The 21,624-nt window shown below is 53.5% G+C and overlaps 1 protein-coding gene across 2 annotated transcripts in view; it reads left to right on the forward strand.

Annotated features, from left to right (window-relative positions):
- tbc1d22a (TBC1 domain family, member 22a) overlaps positions 1–21,624 on the forward strand; it is a 148,090-nt gene that overhangs the window by 24,649 nt on the left and 101,817 nt on the right. For both annotated transcript variants that reach the window (XM_064342721.1, XM_064342720.1), the window contains exons 5-6: positions 8,121–8,191; positions 20,989–21,117. In XM_064342721.1, the coding sequence (XP_064198791.1) occupies positions 8,121–8,191; positions 20,989–21,117 (200 nt within the window). The remainder of the gene's footprint in view (positions 1–8,120; positions 8,192–20,988; positions 21,118–21,624) is intronic.

Here is a 21,624-nt window from a genome sequence, read left to right on the forward strand (position 1 = left end):
CCGGGCTCTCCGCCTGACCTCGCCGCAGCGTTTTGAGCAGCGTTTGAGCAGCGTTTTGAGCAGCGTTTTGAGCAGCGCTTTGAGCGGCGCTTTGAGCAGCGTGTGAGCAGCGTTTTGAGCAGCATTTCAGCAGCGTTTTGAGCAGCATTTCAGCAGCGTTTTGAGCAGCATTTTGAGCAGCGCTTTGAGCAGCATTTGAATACTGCATTGCTCCGGCCCGTCGACCGCCTCCTTTCCGCTCTGCTCGCCCCCCTGCCTCCGGAGCCCGAGCGTGACGGGGGTTAGGCCGAGACAGCGGGCCTGAGCGGCCCCGAGCGGCCCCGCCCCGCCCGCCGACTCCGCCCCTCCACCGCCGCCGAACCTCTCCGCAACGCTCTCCTGCACTCTGTTCCACAGCTCACTCTTTCTCTTCATTCTCCCTCTTTTCCAGAGCTGAACAGCTATTACATTACATTACAAAAGCAGGCACTTTTATCCCAAAGCGACGTACAATCAGTGCATACCGAAGGTCACTGGGACAACTAGAGAACACAGGTCCCATAAGGTACAATACTTGTTTTGCGACAGTTATTTCAGAACCATAAACTCATTAAGTCCACTTCATACAGTAGACATCACTCTCTGACCTGACCTATACTGAGTCAAACTGGGAGGCATGACGCTGTGCTCTGAGGAGCTGTGACTCTGAGTCAAACTGGGAGGCATGATGCTGCGCTCTGAGGAGCTGTGACTCTGAGTCAAACTGGGAGGCATGACGCTGCGCTCTGAGGAGCTGTGACTCTGAGTCAAACTGGGAGGCATGATGCTGCGCTCTGAGGAGCTGTGACTCTGAGTCAAACTGGGAGGCATGACGCTGCGCTCTGAGGAGCTGTGACTCTGAGTCAAACTGGGAGGCATGACGCTGCGCTCTGAGGAGCTGTGACTCTGAGTCAAACTGGGAGGCATGACGCTGCGCTCTGAGGAGCTGTGACTCTGAGTCAAACTGGGAGGCATGACGCTGCGCTCTGAGGAGCTGTGACTCGTCCTCTCAGACGCCGGCCGGCCGGGTTTGCGTCTGGGAGCGGTCGGGCTGTGAGTGTTCGCCGGAGGAGCGTCACGCTCGCGGCGAGGCTTTGGAAGTCTTTGGACGCTTTGCTGGGCTTTTTTGAAAAGCCCCGTTCGCATTTACATACTGTTTTTCCGTCGGAGTCTGAAATTACTGTTCCATTTTGTGTTTGCATAGCAGATGTCTTTATCTGGAACCACTTGCCGGGCTCATCTTTGAACGTATTTTTTGGGCTGCCAGACATTTAACTAAGCCACTGTGACTGAAGTGTCTTACTCAAGGGACCGAATCCTGTAGCCTCTACATTATCAGCCGAGCCCATAAAGCGCTGTACCACCCCGCTATTCTTCGTTATGATGATGGTAATTATGATGAATACTTTATAGGGGAAAGTGGCTTGTAAAACCCAGAGTATTTGCTACGGACCCAGTCTGCTACACCAGTGTGTTTTAAGGCAGTGGCGGTGCAGTTCTTTATTTGACTGCGCGGTATTCCCGATATGAATGAATAATGATGGCTTGCAGTGCATAGTGTTCTCTGAAATGGGGCCCCGAGCGCGTTTTAGGATATCTCACAAAACTGGGATGGCAATTCAGATACTGTGTCTCGTCAGGCCAATACCCACATTTCTTTGAGCCGGGCTGCGATGTGAACGGTGCAGGGGGAATATTTTTTTTTTCGTGTTTCAGAGCTTCCTCCTGCACTCATGGAAGTACCTTTACCACAGGGCAACATTTCCTCTGTCTCCCATGTGGAATCAGCACGAGGGCTCTGAAGCTCAGCCCTTAGGTTATGCTTGTGTATTCTAGGTCAGAGACTGCCAACGCGCTCCTGAGCAGAATTATACTGTATGTATCTGAAACGTTGGTGCAAATGGCATACAAAAAAGTGGTTCTGAAGGTATCTTGGATGGGAAAGGTAACATCAAATAGGTGTATGTTTCTGATACGTCGATAAGTGGGCTGGCGTCCATCTTGTGAGCGGGGAGACGAGCAGGTAGGACGGGAGAGCAGGTGCCTGGTCGTGCGGACGGTCTCTGGAGTGATGCTCTTAACCAGGAGGAGGACAGCGCCAGGTTACCTTGCTCTTCTGGCATATGGTGGGGGACCGACGACGCCTGAGGCCAGATTTTGCGTGTCTGCTGCCACTACTCGCTGGACGCATTCTGGCAGTCTTACCTGGCGGGAGACCTTGCTGAAGTTGTACCCGACTTGTGTATTTCTCCCCGACGTAGCCCTACCTGTAGCCACTTGTATTTTATGCACCATGGTCTCTTAAAGCCAGGAGTAGCTGTAGCCAGGTGTATTTTACTACCACATTACCATAAGGACAGGAGTACCTGTATGGACCCAACATGGTCCATGAAGCAGAATACCTATTGCCAGGTGTATTTAACTCCCACGTTATCCAGAAAATTAGGAGTGCTTGCACTGGGGTGTAGTTCTGTCCATTACCTTTTTTTAATGATCCATAGGATACAAATCACAGGTCACTGCATTGTGATTTTACTTAATAGATTTTTTTTTAACACGTTCCACTACCGCCTTTCTTTTGGGGCTGCCGGACTTCCACGACACAGCTAGAACAAAACGTGAAAGAGAAGGATAGAGAGACCATTCACGACCCCTCATTTTCACTTAACGGTTTAAAGGAACCGTGTTACTTACAGTAACGCATTGACTTTCTGCTGTTTTCTGTCATTGTCATTGACTGTACTTTTCCGTGTCGTATTTTGTTGCTGCGGCTAGTTTGCTTACCTTTCAGCGTTATTTACAAAGGGTGTTTTCTTGCTAACAGCGCTAATGTAGCGATATAGACGTCTGTGTCAAACCGCCACATGACCGTCGCCCTCCTCTTAAATGCACTGCTCACAGGTTTTTTTTATTTCATTCAGCTGGAGGGGCTGTCTCTCGTGAGAGACCTTATTCAGCTCGTGCTCTACAGCCAGCGCACCGTTGTATTAAAGGTGAATATTCTCGGAAAAAGCAATTTGTTCTGGGAAGCAAGACGGCCTGCCCTCGCAAACAGGCCCAGATACACATCATTCAAAAGGGCGATCTGAGGGGAATCCTTTTTGTTTTTCCGTATGTCGTTATCATCGCCGCGCAAAATGGAATCCCCCCCAAATAGCGTGTTATTCATTTGGGGATGCGGAGGTCGGGTTTAGCCTCCTTTGGACGCTGTGCCTGAAGTGGCTCGTTCGGGTTAAGGCAGTTGAGTTTATTTCCGTCTCTGGTGTCGCCATTGCTTTTCGTAGCCTAGCTCTGGAGAGAGACAGACCTTCGGTGCCGCTGGGTGGCTGCCTCAGAAAAGGCAGTGGTGATGTAAGCACTGGGTTTGTCCTGTCACAGCAAACATGTTACAGGCTGCGGAGGTCCCGCATTATAGGCTGTGGTGGTGCCCTGGAAACGGTTAGAACGTTCCGGAACGCTCAGATCCCTGTAAACGCCTCCCACAAGAAAATGTTCTGTCCCCCTGCAGCCTGTCTGAGGTCATGCAGCGCGCCAGCATGCTATCGGTGTCTCGCTATGTTGAAAAATGCAACTGCCGTTACAGTGTAAAAAGTAGCGTTTGATGCTTTAACGTTTGTTTGTTTGTGTCGGTTGTACGAGCAGTCGGTCTCTCAGGCCTCATCTCTCATCTCCCGTTTTAGGGGGCGGAGCCCGAGCAGCTCGGAGCCAATCGGCGGCCTGCGCATTCATCCCGGTTGGACGGGAGGCTGGCACATCGCCGGCGCCGAGCGGCATCGCGGCCGGGCGCTTGGCAGCCGGGCGAGCCTTTGTTTTCACAGCTCTGCGATCGCGTTTACCTGGTTATAAATAAACCCACAGCCACAGAGCCGCCCAGCTCTCTGCCGCCTCTTGCTCTGAGTTTTTTTTTCGCTGCCCCCCCCCCCCCCCCCTTTTTCGTAGATACTTTGAGGCTGATCTGCAGGGCTCTAATGGGGGGGGGGGGGCAGGGGGTTGACAGCCCCCTCTCTGTCAGCTTCTGAGGACAGCGCCAGGTATGAACACAATTACCTGATGGAGGACCTGATACTATATGTGTGTGTGTGTGTGTGTGTGTGTGTGTGTGTGTGTGTGTGTGTGTGTGTGTGTGTGTGTGTGTGTGTGTGTGTGGTTGTGTGTGTGTGTGTGTGTGTGTGTGTGTGTGTGTGTGTGTGTGTGTGTGTGTGTGTGTGTGTGAGAGAGAGCATGCATGCATCAGTGAAAGTACCATTGTGTGGAATCAATGAGACAGAATCAAACCGTAATCGACTTTGGTCACAGCACAGAACTGACATGCAGCCCAGTCACCAGGCCTGGTGTTTGGTCTGAACTACAGACTCGGTCAGTCCAGCAGAACTGGACCCTACGGCACAGCAAAATAAGTCCCCACACTGCGCCAACCACTGCAAAGCACACTGGGATAGCAACCAGACCCATACACAGTAAACCTTTACCTCAGAACCGAACCTGAAGCCATTAGGTTCAGATGCAGCGGGATGGCCCGGCGAGATCAGAACCAGACAGCTTGCAGCGCGGGGGGGGGGACTCCTGCCGCCCCCGCATCGCACCGCGCCGCGCGTGATGAACGAGCGCTCCCGCGGCCAGCAGGACGGCGATAGAGAGGATTGGTCATCCTCCAGGCGGGTCACCGTTATATTTAGAACACAAATGATCTTTATTCCCCCCCCCCCCCCCCCCCGTTCCGCCGCGCCCCAGCTGCGTCCGCCGCGGCGGTGTCAGGTTAAACGTACGACCCGAAACACAAACACAGATGTTCCCCTCCGCGCCCGGCCCGGCCAGGTGAGGCCCCGCCCCGGGGTCACCGTATCCCGGGGAGACGGAGTGTGACTTTGCGCCCGGCTCCTCCTCCGCCCCGCGTGATTAATGCGGCGCGGGGCGAGAACGTAACGGATAGTTTAATTAAGCTCGCCGCGCGCAAGATTCATCGGCTAATTTCTGCGGCTGACAGCGCAAATGAGGGTTCAAAGGTGCGAACTGAGGAGAGAGACACCCGTGCGTGGCTCCGCGCTTAATGAATTGAGTGCTTCCCCCCCCCCCCCCCCCCCTCCACCCCCTAAGTTTCACCGTCAGGCCCGGTGTTCATTAAATCGGCTCTTCGGTGAGTTGGGCCCCCTCCCTCGCCCCCTCTCTCTCCTGCTCTCCTGCCCCCTCTCGCTCGCCCCCCTTTCCCTCTCTCGCTGTCGTGTCTGCACGAGTGGCGTTGCTCTATCTGTGCGGGAGAGAGAGAGAGTGGTTCTGCAGCACAATGGGCAGGAAGCGCAAGGCCAAAACAAAAGTGTCATCCGTAATGGCCGAAAGTTCTTTCTTCTTTTTCTGAGACCGGTTTTCCCATTAATTTTGTTCATGGTTGTAGCAGCTGGTTTGGGAGTGGCCAAACTCACAAATTGTCAGGATAATATCGTATATTGTGAATGTTGGTCAAGATAATTGTATTATGATATTTGTATATCGGCACATACCTTCTCATCTGTTTATTGAAGACCTAAAACAATAACTTATTTAAATGCGTAACTGACAAATTCAGACTGAAGTAATGTCTGAAGTAGTTACTCATAGAGGCATGTTCACACAGGTGCCCATACAGCCACACGGTAAAAAGAGTGTATGAGCTTCAGCTCTCCATCCAAGGCTGTGGAAAGACACCTAGATGCCTCACCTGCATTCTCAGCTTTAGAGGGGGCACACATTAGAATGGGCAATGCGCACAAAAGAGCCTATACAAACCTGCCTGGAATATTTTTAAGTGTCTGGGCTCATACAAAAATGCGCTCCTAAATCATCAGTGTGAAAGGAAGAGGTTTATTCCGGGGAGAGCGTTCTCTCGCAGCGCAGAGGAAGCGGAAGAACAAAGCCCTGACGTCTTCCTCCGCTCCTTTGTAATTTCCTCCGCGATGTCTGTCAGGTGTGTCGCGGCGCGGTTCAGATACAAAGCGCCCCGCTGAGCTCTGACAGGCGTTTCCTCTTCTGGAGACCGGCCTTTCGGGGGGGGGGGGGTTTAATTACTGCTCGCGGAGCCCAGCGCGGTACCGAACGTACCGAGCGGTGGCGCGGCGTAGGAACCGCGCCACGCCGCCGCGAAGCGGGGACTGCGGCGTAGCGATGAGAGCCGGGCGGGACGGCCGGGGGACGGAGAACCGCCGTTAGACTCTCTCCGGACTTTCGGCGCCGGCGGCTTTCATCCCCGTGACCCCCGTGCGATTCTTCACCGCATTCGCATCGCCGTCCGGCGAAGCCGAGAGGTTAAAAGCGTGTGGTGTGACCGTCCGCACCTCCCTGCGCTGTGGACGCCCTCTGTGATCTCTGGCAAAATGGCGTCCTTTCCCTGGCCCATATTACCGCCCAGCCACTGTGTGCTTTTTTCCCTTTTTGAAAGTCCATTTTCCTGTTCTGAATGGGAGTGCCTGTCCCGTGGCTGTACAAGCCTGCTCTCAGAGGAGTGTGAGGCGGCTAGCCCTTTGTGTTCTGCTCGCCCTCGCTCCGTTTGAGCTGCGTTAGCTGCTGCGGCAGAGGGCCGCTCGGATGCTGCAGCTGGGGCAGCTGGGGCAGCTGGTGCAGCTGGTGCAGATGCAGCACAGACAACATAGGGCTCTCTGACACTAGCTCTGCGACACATTCGCCGTAATTAAGCTGAATAAAGGCACCCGTGCCGCAGCCCGGTTTGCGCTCGGGCCGGTTAGCCCCGCCTGGCTACGCTAGCGAGACGACGCGGCGCGCCGTCCCTCTGTGTGTCGCGTTTGGGCGGCGGGTGGATGGAATGCTAATGAACCTGATCGGTGTTTCTCCCGGGCGTCGGGAAGTAATGGATGTAACCACACGTGAAGCAGGCATTACCGTCTGTTCCCACCGGTTCAGCTCGGCCTGCCTCGCTGCATCTCTCTTCCAAAGGTTAATGAGTAGGGAGAGTCCCCGGTGGTTCCTGTTTTTTTTTTTTCGGTGGCTCAGGTGGTAACAGACTGAGGGGGTCAGGGGTTGGTAGTCTTGAAGGGGGTAGATGGTAGTATTGGGAATTGTAGTACAGAATGGGGACATTTAAAAAAAAACTATTCCACACATTTGTAGTTCACAGTTGTGGAAGCTTTGTTAGTTATGTTATGACCAGAGATTGATTTCTACAGGCTACACACTTGCTTGACATTTCTGATTGTGTATTGCCTGTATTCCTGCCTGGCTGAGAAAATGGATGAGCTTTATCATTTTTGAACTGAGGGTAATAGGACCACTTCACGTTAATTGTAAAATAGAAATCTATTGTGAATGAAAAGCTTCTATTTGAAGTGAAACCTCCATCTCTGATAAAAATACATCAATTAGTGTGCTGTATTTAAATTTTACTTATGGTCACACTTGATGTGATCCCCTGTTCTGGTTTCTTGATTATTATGAATCCATCAAGGTATTCGTTTTAGATATCTCTACTCCCATCTACGCAAAACCAAAGGATGTTTTTGTGTATGAGTCAATATGCTGTCTCCAAATAAATACAGTAATTTTCATCGCCTGTGTATGTGTTGTGTCCATCTGTGGAATGGATACAAAGACTAAATTGGACCAGTGACATAATTATCTATCATTTTCTGGAATTTTCCTTCCTTTCCCATCCCCCACTCCAATAAGGGGAGCGAGGGAAGAGCCAGGAGAAGTTTGAATCGCGGGCGTATTTATAGCAAGGGCAACGAGGGCTTCTCCTCACATGAAATTGGGCCTTTTCACGAGAGGATTAGGCCTGTTCTCTTTAGAAGAAATATGGATAAGGCAGGGCATAATTGAGACTTTGAAAATCCCAAATCCCAAATGATCCGAGCTAGCTTTGTGCGAGTTGCTATTTCCGTGTGGGTACGACGCAGGGCCAGAGGCCATAATCTCACTGGGAGAGGAGCTGGGGGTGGAGGGTGGGCGAGTGGGGGGGGGGGTAGATAGAGGGAGCACGCCACTTCCCCTTCAGCCTCCCTTAATGAAGTTCTGCAGCTACGGAAAAGTCACCGCGCGGCCTTCCCCAGACGCCTCGTTTCGGGGCCGAAGTTCCGAGCTGATCCAGGCCCTCCTTTTTCTCCCCCTCTCTTCCGCAGATGAGCTCCGGAAACTCAGCTGGTCCGGAATCCCGCGGCAAGTCCGTCCAATCACGTGGAAGCTCCTGTCCGTAAGTCCGCCCGCCCCCCCCACAGCCTGTCTCAGCACATTTGATTTATCTGTTTAATGAACCCATCTTTTATTGCACTGTTTTCCCATCTCTTGTTAAAGTGATTTGTGAAACGGCACACTATTGTCTACATCTTTTCTCTCTAAAACATTGGTTGCGGCGCGCAGTGATTATTTATTTATGAAGCCTCGGTGTTTACTCATTAAGTCGCTCCTTTTGTTTATAGTGACTCCGCTCATTGCCGGATCTCTCCAGTCTCCTGACAGTAAATCTTTCTCTCTCATTTTCTCTCCCCGTTCCTCTCCCTCTCGGTCTTTGTCTCGCTTGTGAGGAACGTGCGCGTTTTTGACGCGATGCTTTTATCGCCGCAGGGCCCCGGTACCGGCCCACACAGACGCATCCTTGACCCTCCCCGCAGCCGCGGTGCTGGGATGGTCCTCCCAGGTTTTGTTGTCAGTAATGATGAGGGAGATGGGGCTGCAGGGCGGGGCGCCGCGGCTGTTTTATCTTTGATAACAGCGCCGCTTGCCTGACGCGGTCCCCGTCAAACGCGGCTGCGGTGCTGCGGACGAGCTGCGCATAATTAATGCGACGCGCGAGCTCGTCGTCTTCGCTCGCCCCGGAAGGCTGCCGGTTTGAACTGCCGGTTTGGGCCACGCTCTTGTACCCGTGTTGCTTCTGCAAAGTGTCCAGCTGCACAAATGGATAATGGAAAGCGCGTGCTAGCTCCATCAATCCGGGTTAGGGCTGGTGCTAAGTAAATAAATAGTTGAAATAATGTAACTGAACTGATCTCTCTCTCTCTCACTCTCTCTCTCTCAATTGAACCACTTTTAAACAGGCTCAGAAATAGGCTCACAGGGCTCTCCCTACCGGGGCTACCACAGAGCCCACCATTAGTGGTGTCGGCATATGCCGATGATGTTAACATTTTTATAAAGGAGCAGAGGGATGTGGATGTTTTAGTTGAAAGTTTAGGTTTTTATGAAAAGGCTTCCTCTGCAAGGGTAAACTGGGAGAAGAGTGAGGCCCTACAGGTAGGACAGTGGCGGGAGAGGGCAGCTCCCAGCCTGCCAGGGGTCTCAGGTGGGGAAGGGCAGGAATGAAGGTTTTGGGAATATTTTTAGGGACGGAGGAGTTTCAGTTGCAGAACTGGGAGGGTATCATGGAGAAGGTGTGTGCCAGACTGTCTAGGTGGAAGTGGCTGCTACCCCAGCTGTCATATAGGGGGAGAGTTCTGGTCATCAATAACCTGGTCGCCTCGACCTTATGGCACAGACTGATTGTCTTATCTCCACCAAGGGGCCTAGTTGAGGCGGTGCAGAGGACTATTGTGGACTTCTTCTGGTCCGGCCAGCACTGGATAAGGGCGTCTGCACTGTACCTTCCTGTTGAGGAGGGGGGGCAGGGCCTTATTGACATCCCCAACAGGATAAGGGCTTTCAGGCTGCAGGCAGCACAGAGGCTGCTTTACAACTTCGGTCTGAGCTGGCAGGATACAGCTCGACTGTTACTGCGGAGGGCTGGTCGACTCGGCTATGACAAGCAGCTGTTCCTGCTCCAGCCTGAGTTGGTGGACCTGACTGGGTTGACGCCTTTCTACGCGTTCTACATTGTGACAGGTTTCAAGTCCACCGGATCACATATGACAGAGATGTGGCTGTTGAGAGCCATGTTTATAACTCCCTCATAAAACTCAACCATTGTCCTCTGCCGCCTTGATTACCTTAGGATACGCTGTGTCAGCCTGGTGGTTTTTGATATTGAATCTCATGGTAATCTTTTGCAAGTATCAACACATCAGAACCGTAGATGCTTTGAGTTTGTGGTAAAGGTCTTGCATCCGTAGGGCCCCTATAGGCATTTGCTGAGCACCGTACTCTGTGACCAATGGGATTGACAGTGACAATATATTTCCCCTTGAATTCTTCTATCCTCCTCTATGGGGAGGCAAGAAGAGCGGGAGCGTTGATTCAACCCAGGTTGGGATGAATCAACAAGACAAGACTATTGACCTTTTCCAAGGTCACCTTCCTCTTGGAGGATAGAGGCGTCGATGGATAGACGGGTTATTTGGATCCGAATCTCCCCAAAGTGCGCGAGCGGCTTTGTGATAACCTCCATTGATACGCGCAGGGCCCAGGAGGCATTGCTGCATGGGCCAAGCCAAAATAGACATCTGGTGCAGCCTGGGCCAGTGGGGGGGGTTGTCTTGTTCAGGGGCGCCCTTCCCCTTACACTCCCTTATTGATTCTGCTGTCCGAGACTTAACGGGTTATTGGCATTACCGACGCTTGTTTCAGGGTTTGGGTCAGTTGTCTGCTTTTTTTCTTGCGTCCCGTGATCGCCGGAACTAAGCTGTGAATCTCGTACAATTTATTACAGGAGATAGCAATGTAATCGAGACAGAAGACTGTCTCAGGGTAGGGTTCGTTTACCTGCAGCCCTCTTTGATGAGTCTGTGCGCAGCCGTTCAGGCTGGAATTTGTAATACGTCAACTACAGTACATGTTCTTCTAAAACTTGGTGCGGGGATGTATTTTTTAGCCTGTTCAGTAGATTATGCTTTCTTTTGTTTATAGTATGTCTTTGTCGGAATTTTGTTTTGGTTATTTTACTAAGTATTTATAGCAATTCTTTCTTGTTCTTCTCTCGCTTTTCTCTTTCTTTTCTGCCGTGCTTTTAGTTGTTGAGGCCTTTCTTGTTATGTTCTGGTCATTGTTTAGAGATTCTTGATAGCATTTTCTCGTGTTGGAAATGTCCCATCAAAGGTTTTTAAATAAAAAAATCTCTCCTCTGAGACTACTCTCGCCTCTGCAGCCCCGCTTTATCTTGTCCATCGCCCTTCCTGACTCGTCCCTCAACTCGCTTCTCTCGACGCTCTCATTACTCGACTCCCACTCTCGTCCTTCTCTCGCCCTCTCTCGTCTCTCTCTTCCCCTCTACCCTTCTTCTCATCTCTCTCCTCCTGCCACATGATCAAACCTCTACTCTCTCATCTCGGTTAGCGTCACTCTCTCTCTCTGTAATCTACTCTCTCTCTCTCTCACTCACTCACTCACTCACTCTCTCTCTGTCTCACTCACTCTCTCTCTCTCTCTCTCTCTCACTCTCACTCTCTCTCTCTGTCTCACTCACTCACTCTCTCTCACCCTTTTCCTGTTCCATTGTGCCCCTCTCTCCCTCTCACCCTTTTCTCTGAACAATTCACTCGTCCTCCTGCGCATCCATCTACATCAGCGTGCCTCTGGGGCCCATCGTGACCGCGGCTGCTGGCGGCCGGACGCCGTCGCCGCGGCGCGTGCCACACCTCCTCTCACGCCTCGCCGTCTGAGGGCGGCTCACGGCGGGGAGCAGCGAAACGCTCTGTCTCTCCCCGGGCGGTTCCCCGCGCGCGCAGACGGAGAAGCCCGCCTTTTCTCCGCGGCTCGCTCTCTCCAGATAAGCCGCGTTCTCTTCCACTCTCCGTCTGTATTCAGATTGGGCGGGGGCGACGCTTCGCGGGGAAAGCCCAGCCGTCACAGCGGCAGCTGCGCTGACTTCGTGGGCCTTTGTGGGTAGAGGGCCTGGATCGTCTGATCTGAATGGAGATTACTCACCATCTCAGATGGCAAGAGCAGCGTGTAGCAGAGACACCATTTCCAGCTCTCCATTCTTGTTGAGTGTGTTCGTGCCATATCTGCTTATTGTTAGCGTTTGTTGGTCTGAGCTAAGCGATGATTGAGTCAGTAGTTAGTGTAACCGCTGGGATCACTTACCTTCTTACCATTTTTACACTATTTGGTTCATGTTGTAATTTTTAACTTGCTTGCATGATGAATTGCCCATTGGGGGCAGTAAAGATCTGTTTGATTGATTGGTTGATTGGCTGATTAATTTGCTAGTAGCGGTGAGATTTGTCACCCTCCCTCCCTCACCGGACACGGCCGTTTTGCGGGAGTCCTCCCGCCGCTCGTGGCTCAAAAAAAATGTTACATTTTCAGAAACGGATTGAAAAATTCATAGGGAATCGCGTCTGGAATGTCTGGGATGTGTCAGGCCTGGAGTCCCTGCAGGCGATTCGAGGTGGACTGTGGAATATTCATCACTGCCAGGAATGGCAGTAACCCACGGGAGAAGAGTACCCCTGTTCAGGTTGTCATGGTTTTATTGTTTTTGAATTTAATGTTTAAAGTATGAAGACATGGGAGGCCATAAAAAAATCTTGTAAGCCTCGCATGTTCTTTATTTTAATTTATTTTTTTGGTTCTTGGCGTATGTTGGTTTCTACGGTAATGGGCTGATTCCTTCCCCTGAGATCAGGTGCAGATTGATCAATGAAATCAATGATTGTCCATGAAACTTAGAGTCATTCTGATTGGCTCAGTGCCAGGCTTCAGTGATGGCAGCAGTCATTTCAGTTCTCTCTCTCGGTTTTAAATAGACTCCACTCTCTGCTTCCTCTGGCATATTATTTGGTTGGTTTTCAAAAAGCAAAAATTAAAAACTTTTTTTATTTTATGCCTGAAGCACTAAACACTCTCAAAAAAAAGCCTTAAAAAAAGAATCTAATCATGGCTCAGTTTAACATCGCTGTCTGAAAAATTGAGAAAGAGGCAGTGCATGCTCTGGGGAACCTTTACTAATTCTGCTTTCCAAAATGTCTACAGAGTTAAAGTGACAGTTCAGTTTTCCCAGACGTTTTCTCATTGTAATTGATATTCACTTCTTAGGCCAAATTTTGATGGTTTTAGGCTGAGCCGCCTCTTCCTTCCTGCAACCAGCAAGGCTTGCTGAAGTATTTTTACCTGCTTGGGTCACAGTCTCGTGTCATTGATTTGAGCTTGAGCAATCTGTGTTTTTGAATGTATCTCCATTTGGCCGTCAGCTGGTAGCGTTAGCGTATGGAGGGTGCCTTTCCGCTGCCAGCCGCGCGAGCTGGAAATGAGCTTTGCTAAATGGATGAACATGGCCACGCCCTCATCGCTGCCAAAAACATGTTGGACGCCTCTCAGCACTGCTCTGTCAGGGAGGGGTGTAATGCCTGCGCGCTGCATACAGGGGGCGCTGTTTTCCACGCGTCACCGACGCCGGCTCGCCGTCCGGCTCAGCAGTCCCGGCACGCGCTCTCCCGCTGCCCCGCGCAGATGCGCATCACGCGACGTCGGCGTATCAGTTGTACTTTGGCCTGTCCTCCTCGCAGCCGTCGGCGCGGAGACGGATTCTCTCTCCTCTGAAAGGCTCGCCTCATCCCGCCCGCTCGAGTCTGCTGGCGGCGGCGGCGGCATTGAAATTCCGCGGCCGTCCCGCGCGCGAAAGCAATCTGTCAGAGGTGCCCGGGACCGCGGGACCCCGGCGCGTGTTATTCCTCCGCGCCCCTGGAGGACTTCGGGGCTCCAAGCGCCCGCCTGACCTTTAAATCCGTCCCGTGTCAGGAAGGACCCGCGCTCCGACGGGCGGCGCGGAAAACGCTTCTCTTCTCACGCGAGTCACGTCTGGCGTTCGGTAAACCCGCGCCCCGCCCGATACAAAAAGAAAAACCCGCCCTGTAGGAGCGCTGCTCCTGACCTTCGCCGCTCAGACGCACTCGTCTCGTCCTTCACTTTACTCTTTCCGGAGGGCGGCGGGCCCGTCGCGCGGAAAAGGGCCGGCCTGCGTTCCCCCACTCTTTTGCTCATAAATATCGGCACGCTCGCGGTTCGGTGATTGAGGGAGTAATAAGCCTGCTGCTTTTTCTTCGCGACCATTAGAAAAATCCTTCTCGGGGAGATTAAACCGCGGCGATGCCTTGTGTCTTTAACCCCCCGTTCGTCTCTCTCTCTCTCTCTCTCTCTCTCAGGTTTTTGTTTTTTCCCGGCGTCATTCTGAGAGCCTGACGGCAGGGCTAGCTCTCTGCGCTCCTCCGACGCGGAATTCTGCGGGGAGTATCGAGCGCTCGCCGCGTAATGAAGTGGTTTCCTGGTGGCGGGGGAGAGGCTTTTCTGCGCTAATAAGCCTTAATAAGCGGGGCCCGCTCGCAGGGCGCCGCCGTTGCCGTGGCCGCCGTTGCCGTGGCCGCAGGCGGGGGATTTGCAGCCAGGGCTTGGTATCGATGAGCGGAGCGGGATCCAGACGCGAGGTGAAGGCTCCATTAATGAAGCCGGATTAGAAAGAGCAGGGCGGGGCCGCGGCAGAGGAGGCTGCTCCTGTGATGTCACCGCCGGGGGGGGAGAGGAGGGAAGGGGTCTGCAGCTTTTAGGCCTCCGGAGCCAGGGGGGAATGGGGGGGTGGTAGGGGGGTCCCGGGGCCCTGCCGTCCCACAGTGAGATGGGAACCGTGATGGATGGGGACGCCAGGTTCCAGTTCCTAATGGAGGATGTGGCCAGATAGTCATCACTTATCTCTCCTGACCCCGCCCCCTCCCACCCCCTGCCCCCCCCCCCATTACACTTGGCCGCCTGAGACCGAGTGTCCGCGGCCGACCCCCCCCCCCCCCCACGGTAACCTCGTATGTCATCGCCACGCGTACCCCGCTGCAGTCAGAGCGTCCGGCCCGGGGTGGCTGTGGGACTTCTGGAGGGGAGGGGGTGTTTGGGAGTGCATTCAAGCTGCTGGATATCGTGCTTTCAGAAGAGCGATAAGGAGTGCCACTGTCTGTGTGCCCGCTGTCTCTTTCTATTCCCTCGCTTTTAATGCACAATCAATCCCTCCCCCCCCCCCCCCACATCCAAGCCTGCTGACTTCACAACCTGCACCCCCCCCACCCATCCAACGCAGGAGCCCGCTCAAACGCTTCCCCCTAAGTAGAAATCATTTTCGTTTGTCAGTTCGTCCGCTTAGAAAATAAAGATTTAATTTACTCCGAAAATTGATTCTCCGAGCTGTTTATCCGTTTTATTTCTTCCTCCACCTCAGAAACATGAAAAAAAAGAGACGCCCGTTTCCCGCCGCTCGGTATCTTATTAGGCGCGGCGTCTGAAGCGCGCCGCGTCTGCCAGAGATTAGCCGCGGCTGATGTCCGGGCTCGCCGGCGCCGCCGCCCCCTTTCCTCCGATTTGCGCGCTTTCCCTCCCTTTTCCTCCCTCCTCTTTCTTCTCTCCTCTCTCTCCGTTCCCCCGGCTTCTCGTCGGCCCCTCGCTCGTCGGGCCCTCGCTCGGCGGCGGTGCGATAGAAAGCCGACGGAGCGCGGAGCGTTCCCCCGGCCTCGGCCTCTGAGAGCGGCCCGGCGCCGGCTCCCAGTTAACCTTGAGCGGCAGAAAGTCTTACGCCTCCTCATCACGCAGAGTGGCCGCCGCGCCTCGGAGGAGGCGAGGAAGCGCCCGCGCTCCCGCCGAAAGCGATATCTCTGCAACACCCCGCTCCCGGAGTAATGAGGGCGTTTTAATGGCCCGCGCAAGTGCGCCTTCTTTCTTTTTCCTGTTTTTTTTTTTGTCGGAAACGGGACGACTCGGAGTCCAGCGTAAAATAGACGCGGCTGGAGCAGCAGCGCGGCCGGCCGCGCGTGGAATCGCAGCGCGGGAGAGACGGCACCGGACCCTCGCGTCTCTCTCTCTCTCTGGCCTGAAGGACGCTCCGAGCCGGTTAGCATGGACGGGTGTGAAGCTGCGCTGCTCTGAAGCGGGCGCTTGCTGGTCTGTTGGGTTTCCCTCCACGGGAGAACGGTCCGTGGCCTTCGACGAGTAACCGCGTGCGTTCGGTCTCTCTCTCTCTCTCTTCACCATGGAGACGCGTTAAATCCTGTGCGGCTTCGTCCAATAAAGACCTTGCAGTCGCCTGACCCTGGGTGACACCGTAGCGAGCTTTCAGAAACATCCACAACAAAAAGACGGCCTTTTTCCCCTGCGGTGCTTAACGGTGAATGAGGAACACGGATACTGAACAATGAGCAGTGAACGCGTCGCGTTTTCCCATTAAAAGTCATGCAGCATTAAAAGAATTCAATCAGGAAAGCAGAAAAACATGGCAGGCAGTTGTATGTATCATGGATATTGAGAAAACAAGTGTTGTTGTTGGATATCTCACAGAAAGTCTTTGAATGTCCATTTTATACCCAAGAGTAGCTTACTGTTGGACGAAACGCACCGGATAAATGCTGGAGTCTTGGTGTGAGTCTCAGTTGCATTCATGTTAAATACATTTGCTGCATTCGATCCGGCTGGGAGTCAGAGCGGTCTGAGCCACGCCCACCGGTGGAGTGAGCGCCCGCACCAGGGCGGTGTTAGCCAATCAGGCCAGGCGCCTAAAGGTGTGCTCCTCTCCACGGTACGGGGCTGTTAGAGGCAGCGCATGCAGGGAGAGAGTGAGTTTGAGGGGGAACTGACAGGGCGAGTCTAACCTGGCTGGACGGGCTGAGAAGCTGTCGCCACCGCGGAGTTCGTTTTTTTTTCTTTTTTTTTTTAGTTTCTTATTTTAGTTTGTTGTTTATTTTTCTCGGAGCCTGTGAAGGGGAAGTGTGAAGATGTTCATTTTTGTTTTTGTGTGTGTGTGTGTGGGTGCACTCGCTCTCTCTCTCTCCCTCCCTCTCTCTCTCTCTCTCGCTCCATGGGGCGTCCGCGGCGAAAATCCGGAACTGCCGCATCGCCCTCCCAGGGGTGTTGCACGTCATGTGACCACATCTTATGTTCGCAACATACATCACCATGAACATTAACCATACAATAGCCATGTGCAGTGTAATGGAGGGGGACTCTATGGTGATTCACAGCACCGTGTCTGTAGTTTTGGCCTTTGATTCAGCTCATGAGTGAGTAGCTAGTCAGTAGTTAGCACTTTTATGGCGTTGTCTACTTGGATGAAGTTTAGTTGTGTGTTGTGATGAGACATTCAAAGATGGATTCCGCTGACAGTTGTGCCTCGTTGCTCAAATTGTGTTGATGTGCGTTGGCACGCCAGGTGCGTTTCTGGCAATAAAAAAAAAACTTTTTTAAAATGAGGTTTTTTTTATTGGCTCGGACTCGTTGCTCGGGGTGAGTTACACAGTCCAAATAGTGTTCATTTGCACAGCTGGATGTTTGCTTGAGGGGAACCTTCACCGAAAAGCAAACAAACTCAACACGCTCGATGCCAAGGCAAACGCGAGCGCAAACTCATTAATGCAGATCTTTTGTTGTTAGCCGGGTCTGGTGCTAGCGCTCGTGTCAATCAGGTAAGTGCACTTCCGTGTCTCCTGTACTGTAAATAGCTCTGGATCGGAAGGCCTGCCAAAAAGAGCGTAATGCAATATAAATCTGCGCCTGTTAACGCTACGCCTCCAGGTACAGAGAGACAGCCAGCCTTCCAGCCAGAGCCGGAGACAGACAGCTGTCCCAGAGTGCATTGCTTTATTGTGTTTGTAAACAAAGGTCTCAGCTTCTCAGATATGAATAACAAAGGAAGCTAGCAATTCTTTTAAATCCAGGTAACAAATGAGAGTGGCTCTCAATGTAATGAGTTCATCTGCTTTTCCAGCGGAGCTTCTACTAAAGCAGATGCTGTGCCACGTCGGGGATTTGAACCCGAAACGTCTGGGTCCAGACCCGTTTATCCGGCCCCGTCTCCGTCCCGCCACCTCAGGGCTCTCGGCGCGTGAGGTATCGCCGTTTGGAGTATTTGGGATGGACAGGAAATGAAGTGAATAATGTTCTGCCGCTCTGGTTGCTGGTCCCCGTCTGGACGGGAGCCCAGATCCAATCAGGTGTTGCCGCGAGAGAGAAAGTTCTGGTCAGATGACGCTCTGGGGGACGGTCCTCCGTGCTCCTAGCAGAGGCCGCCGCGACTGTCCCCGTGGCGTAGGGGGCGACGTTTTATTATGCTGAAGGACAAATCCGCACAGGCGATTAAACAATGTTTCCCATTTAGTTAATATTGATGGTGCGAGGCTTTGACAAATGGGCTCCCTCCCCGCAGCAGCTGGGAGAGGGAATTGATGAAAAGCCGTGCCTTGTTTAGGATTTTAAACATTATTTAGGCCTGAGCAGCGGGCTGCTCCATTCTTTCTGGGCCGGGGCGTGTGTGTGTGTGTGTGTGTGTGTGTGTGTATGAGTGTGTGTGTGTGTTAGCATGTGTATGTGTGTGTGTGTGTGTAGGTGTGTGTGTTAGCGTGTGTATGTATGTGTGTTTGTGTAGGTGTGTGTTAGTGTGTGTGTGTGTGTTTCACAGTGTGTGTGTGAGTGTGTGTGCATGCGTGTGTGCATGTGTGTGTGTGTATGTGTGTGTGTGTGTGTTAGCGTGTGTATGTGTGTGTGTGTGTGTGTGTAGGTGTGTGTGTGTGTTAGTGTGTGTGTATGTGTGTGTGTGTGCTGTGAGCGGTGTGTTGGTCTGTCCTCTCCGCGACCAGGCGGAACATCCATTACCGTACCCGCTTTCGTCTTTGTCGCGTTTGCACCTGTTCTGAGCGTTTCGTCCTCCACAGATGAAGAAAAAAAAAGCGCTCTTCCTCGGCGCGGGCCGCCTCTGCGTTTCCCTTCACAGAGCCGCGCGGCTACGCTACGCTATGCGCCGAGCCGCGTTTCCCTTCACAGAGCCGCGCGGCTACGCTACGCTATGCGCCGAGCCGCGTTTCCCTTCACAGAGCCGCGCGGCTACGCTACGCTATGCGCCGAGCCGCGTTTCCCTTCACAGAGCCGCGGCTGCGCTACGCGCCGAGCTGCGTTTCCCCGGCGTATCGATTTCCTCCTCCCGACGCGGAAAAGGACAGCGCCGTCTCTGTGGCGTCCGCTGTGTTTGCGTAGCGCGTGACTCACCGCTCGACTCATGGAGCGGTTCCGTCTTCGCCGTTTCAGACCGATGCCCCCGCCCCCCGGCGTTTGGGACAACAGCCCGAAACGTACAGCGAGACGAGCCTGACGGGTTCTCAGACCTGACATCACGCAACCCGCATTTCTGACAGGGCTGGAAACCCAATCGGGCTTGCATCTCCGCATCGCAGGCGGTCCCTATGGAAATGCAGCCTGCATTCAGACGCATGCAATCTTGGAATGCGGAAATGGGTTTTTTTTTCTGCGCTGGTGGGAGAGAGAGAGAGGGAAGGAGGGAAGGAGGGAAAGAGACGTTTACGCACAGGCCGCGTTCTCCATTAAAACGCAGCCCTGGCCGAGCCGATCTGTCTTCTTTAGATGAGTGCCAGAGCTGTCTGTTTCAGCGCTTCGGAACGCGTCCGCCAAGTCCGCGCGTCCGGAGGCGAAGCCCGACTCCGTATCTCTGCTCATTTTTAGTTTTTAGATCACGCATTAAGCATCGTTTGAGGCAATTATGACTTTTTGAAAAATCTTCAACACTTATTGATTAGCATTAAACATGCGTGCTGCCAGATGGCAGCTGAATGTGCAACGAGCCTGTCGAACGGCGTTGGGAAAGGCATCCTGTGTCTGTCTGTGCCCCGTTAGCTATAACGATAAATATAGATGAATATCAGTATATTTCTCCTAAGCTACGCTTCTTTCATGTTTATCATCCGTAATGACGGGGCCCCGCCCCTCGTTCTGAGCGCTGGCCTGATTCCGATATCCTGGAAGCCACGCAGCGCATTATCAATTAGGTTTAATCTCTCTGACATCTGCTAATCGGCCTGATTCCTGCCATAAAGGGGCCGGCGTGGCTCGCATACATCTTGTTGTAAAAGCTGTCCGGGAGAGGAAGTAAGAAAGAGCACCCGGGCGTGTGCGTCGGGTGATTAATGGATTTCTGGGCCCGTAAATTTCCCCGCAATCAATTATTTTATCCTGAGACTTTCTTTTTCTGGTACGGACATCTGCTGCGCATCGCCACGGAAACCATTTTGAAATAAAGTTCCCTCCTTTTTTTTTGGAATCTATTTTAGCTGATGACAGGAGTCGATTCACTCGGCAGAACTTTGAGCCTGCTGAGCCGGAGGCGACGGTTCACCGGAGGCCAGCGCAGACGCCCCCCCCCCACCCACGGCTTTACTCCACCGCTCCGGAACAGGAAACGCCTGTTCGGGGGGCCCGTGAGACTTCCCCGGGCTGTAGCGGTGTCTCCGCCTGACCGTTTCGGTCTGGGCGAGGGAGGGGGGGGTGGTGTGGGGGGGCACTGAAAGCGCGGTCTCGCTAAGTGGCTAGCGATGCGTTCGGCTCCCACGCTAACGCTAGCACTGGCGCTCGCTGGGCTCTCTGTTCCGCCCACGCGTGTCACACCGCCGAAGACCGCCTCCTCGCTGTCAGCGGCGTGGGCGCAGGGAGCAGCGCCGCTCAGCTCAGCGCTGCGCCCGTCTGCTGCTTCTGAAGCGCGTTCTTACAGCGCTGTTTAACAGCGAAGGTCAGCTCGCCACTCACTCCTCTTCCTCGCTGCCAGGCGGGCCCGATTAGGAGAGGGGGGAAATGGAGGACTTCTTGAGTCTGTGGCCTGGGTTACACGGTCAGGGCTCTCAGTCCCGGGACCTGTGCCACGCGTGGGACTGACAGGGTGTCGGTTTCACAAAGACCAAAACGGTGCCGTCTCTGCCCTGGGCATTCCCAACCCCGCCACTCCCCCCCCCATCTTGGGCCGGAGGGGAAGAGTGCGGCCCGACACCAGTTCACCTGCACCTGGCTGCGCCTGGCTATTTGCGGAGCGCTGTTTCATCAGTCTCCCGCACAGAGGCCCATTGATCCGGTTCACGGGGAGGGGAGGCCGTGCCCGCTCTGTGTGAACTGCGCGCGGGCAGCCGGCCCGGCGATCGGCCCGTGTCGGACCGGCGCTTCCCGGCGCTTCTCCGTGGGGCCGGCGGCTCGACCCGCGCTGGGAGACCTGGTCCCGGGCCACACCGCCGCCGCTCACATGAAAAGAAGGCCGCGCGGTTTGAAGCGCTGCCTGTAGTAACGGCCCCTGTGTGTGTGTGTGTGTGTGTGTGTGTGTGTCCGCAGGGCTACCTCCCGGCCAACACGGAGAGGAGGGAGAGCACGCTCCAGCGGAAACGCCAGGAGTACTTCGGCTTCATCCAGCAGTATTACGACTCCCGGAACGACGAGCACCACCAGGACACCTACAGACAGGTACTGCCTCCGGACACGGCCTCGCCACGGCCTCAGCCAATAGGGCGCCGCATCAGAGTTACATCATCACCATCTGAGAGTCGTGCAGTCAGGCTGGGACAGAGTTATAGAACCCATGGTGGTCCCCTGTGGTCTGTGGACACTGATAGATGTGTCTAACAGACCAGTCAACCAGTCCTATGAGTGCACTGACTGATGGCCTGACAATTCAGGCTACCAGAGAGAGAGAGAGTGTGCATTTGTGTGTGTGTGTGTGTGTGTAAAAGAGAGAAAGTTTGTGAGTGTTTGTGTGTGAGAGAATGACTGTGACAGAGTGTGAAAAAGAAAAGTGGGAAAGTTAAAAGTGGGAGAGAAAGGTGGAGTGTGAGTGAGAACGTGTTTATGTGTGTAGGAGTGTGTGAGAGTGAAGGAGTGGGTGTGATTGAGAAGGTGTATGTGTGTGTGAGAGATAGAGAGAGAGAGAGAAAGAGAATGGAGAGAAGGTTGCATGGTTGCAGATGATACTGA

The sequence above is a fragment of the Anguilla rostrata genome, chromosome 7 (assembly GCF_018555375.3).
Source record: "Anguilla rostrata isolate EN2019 chromosome 7, ASM1855537v3, whole genome shotgun sequence".
NCBI lineage: Eukaryota > Metazoa > Chordata > Actinopteri > Anguilliformes > Anguillidae > Anguilla > Anguilla rostrata.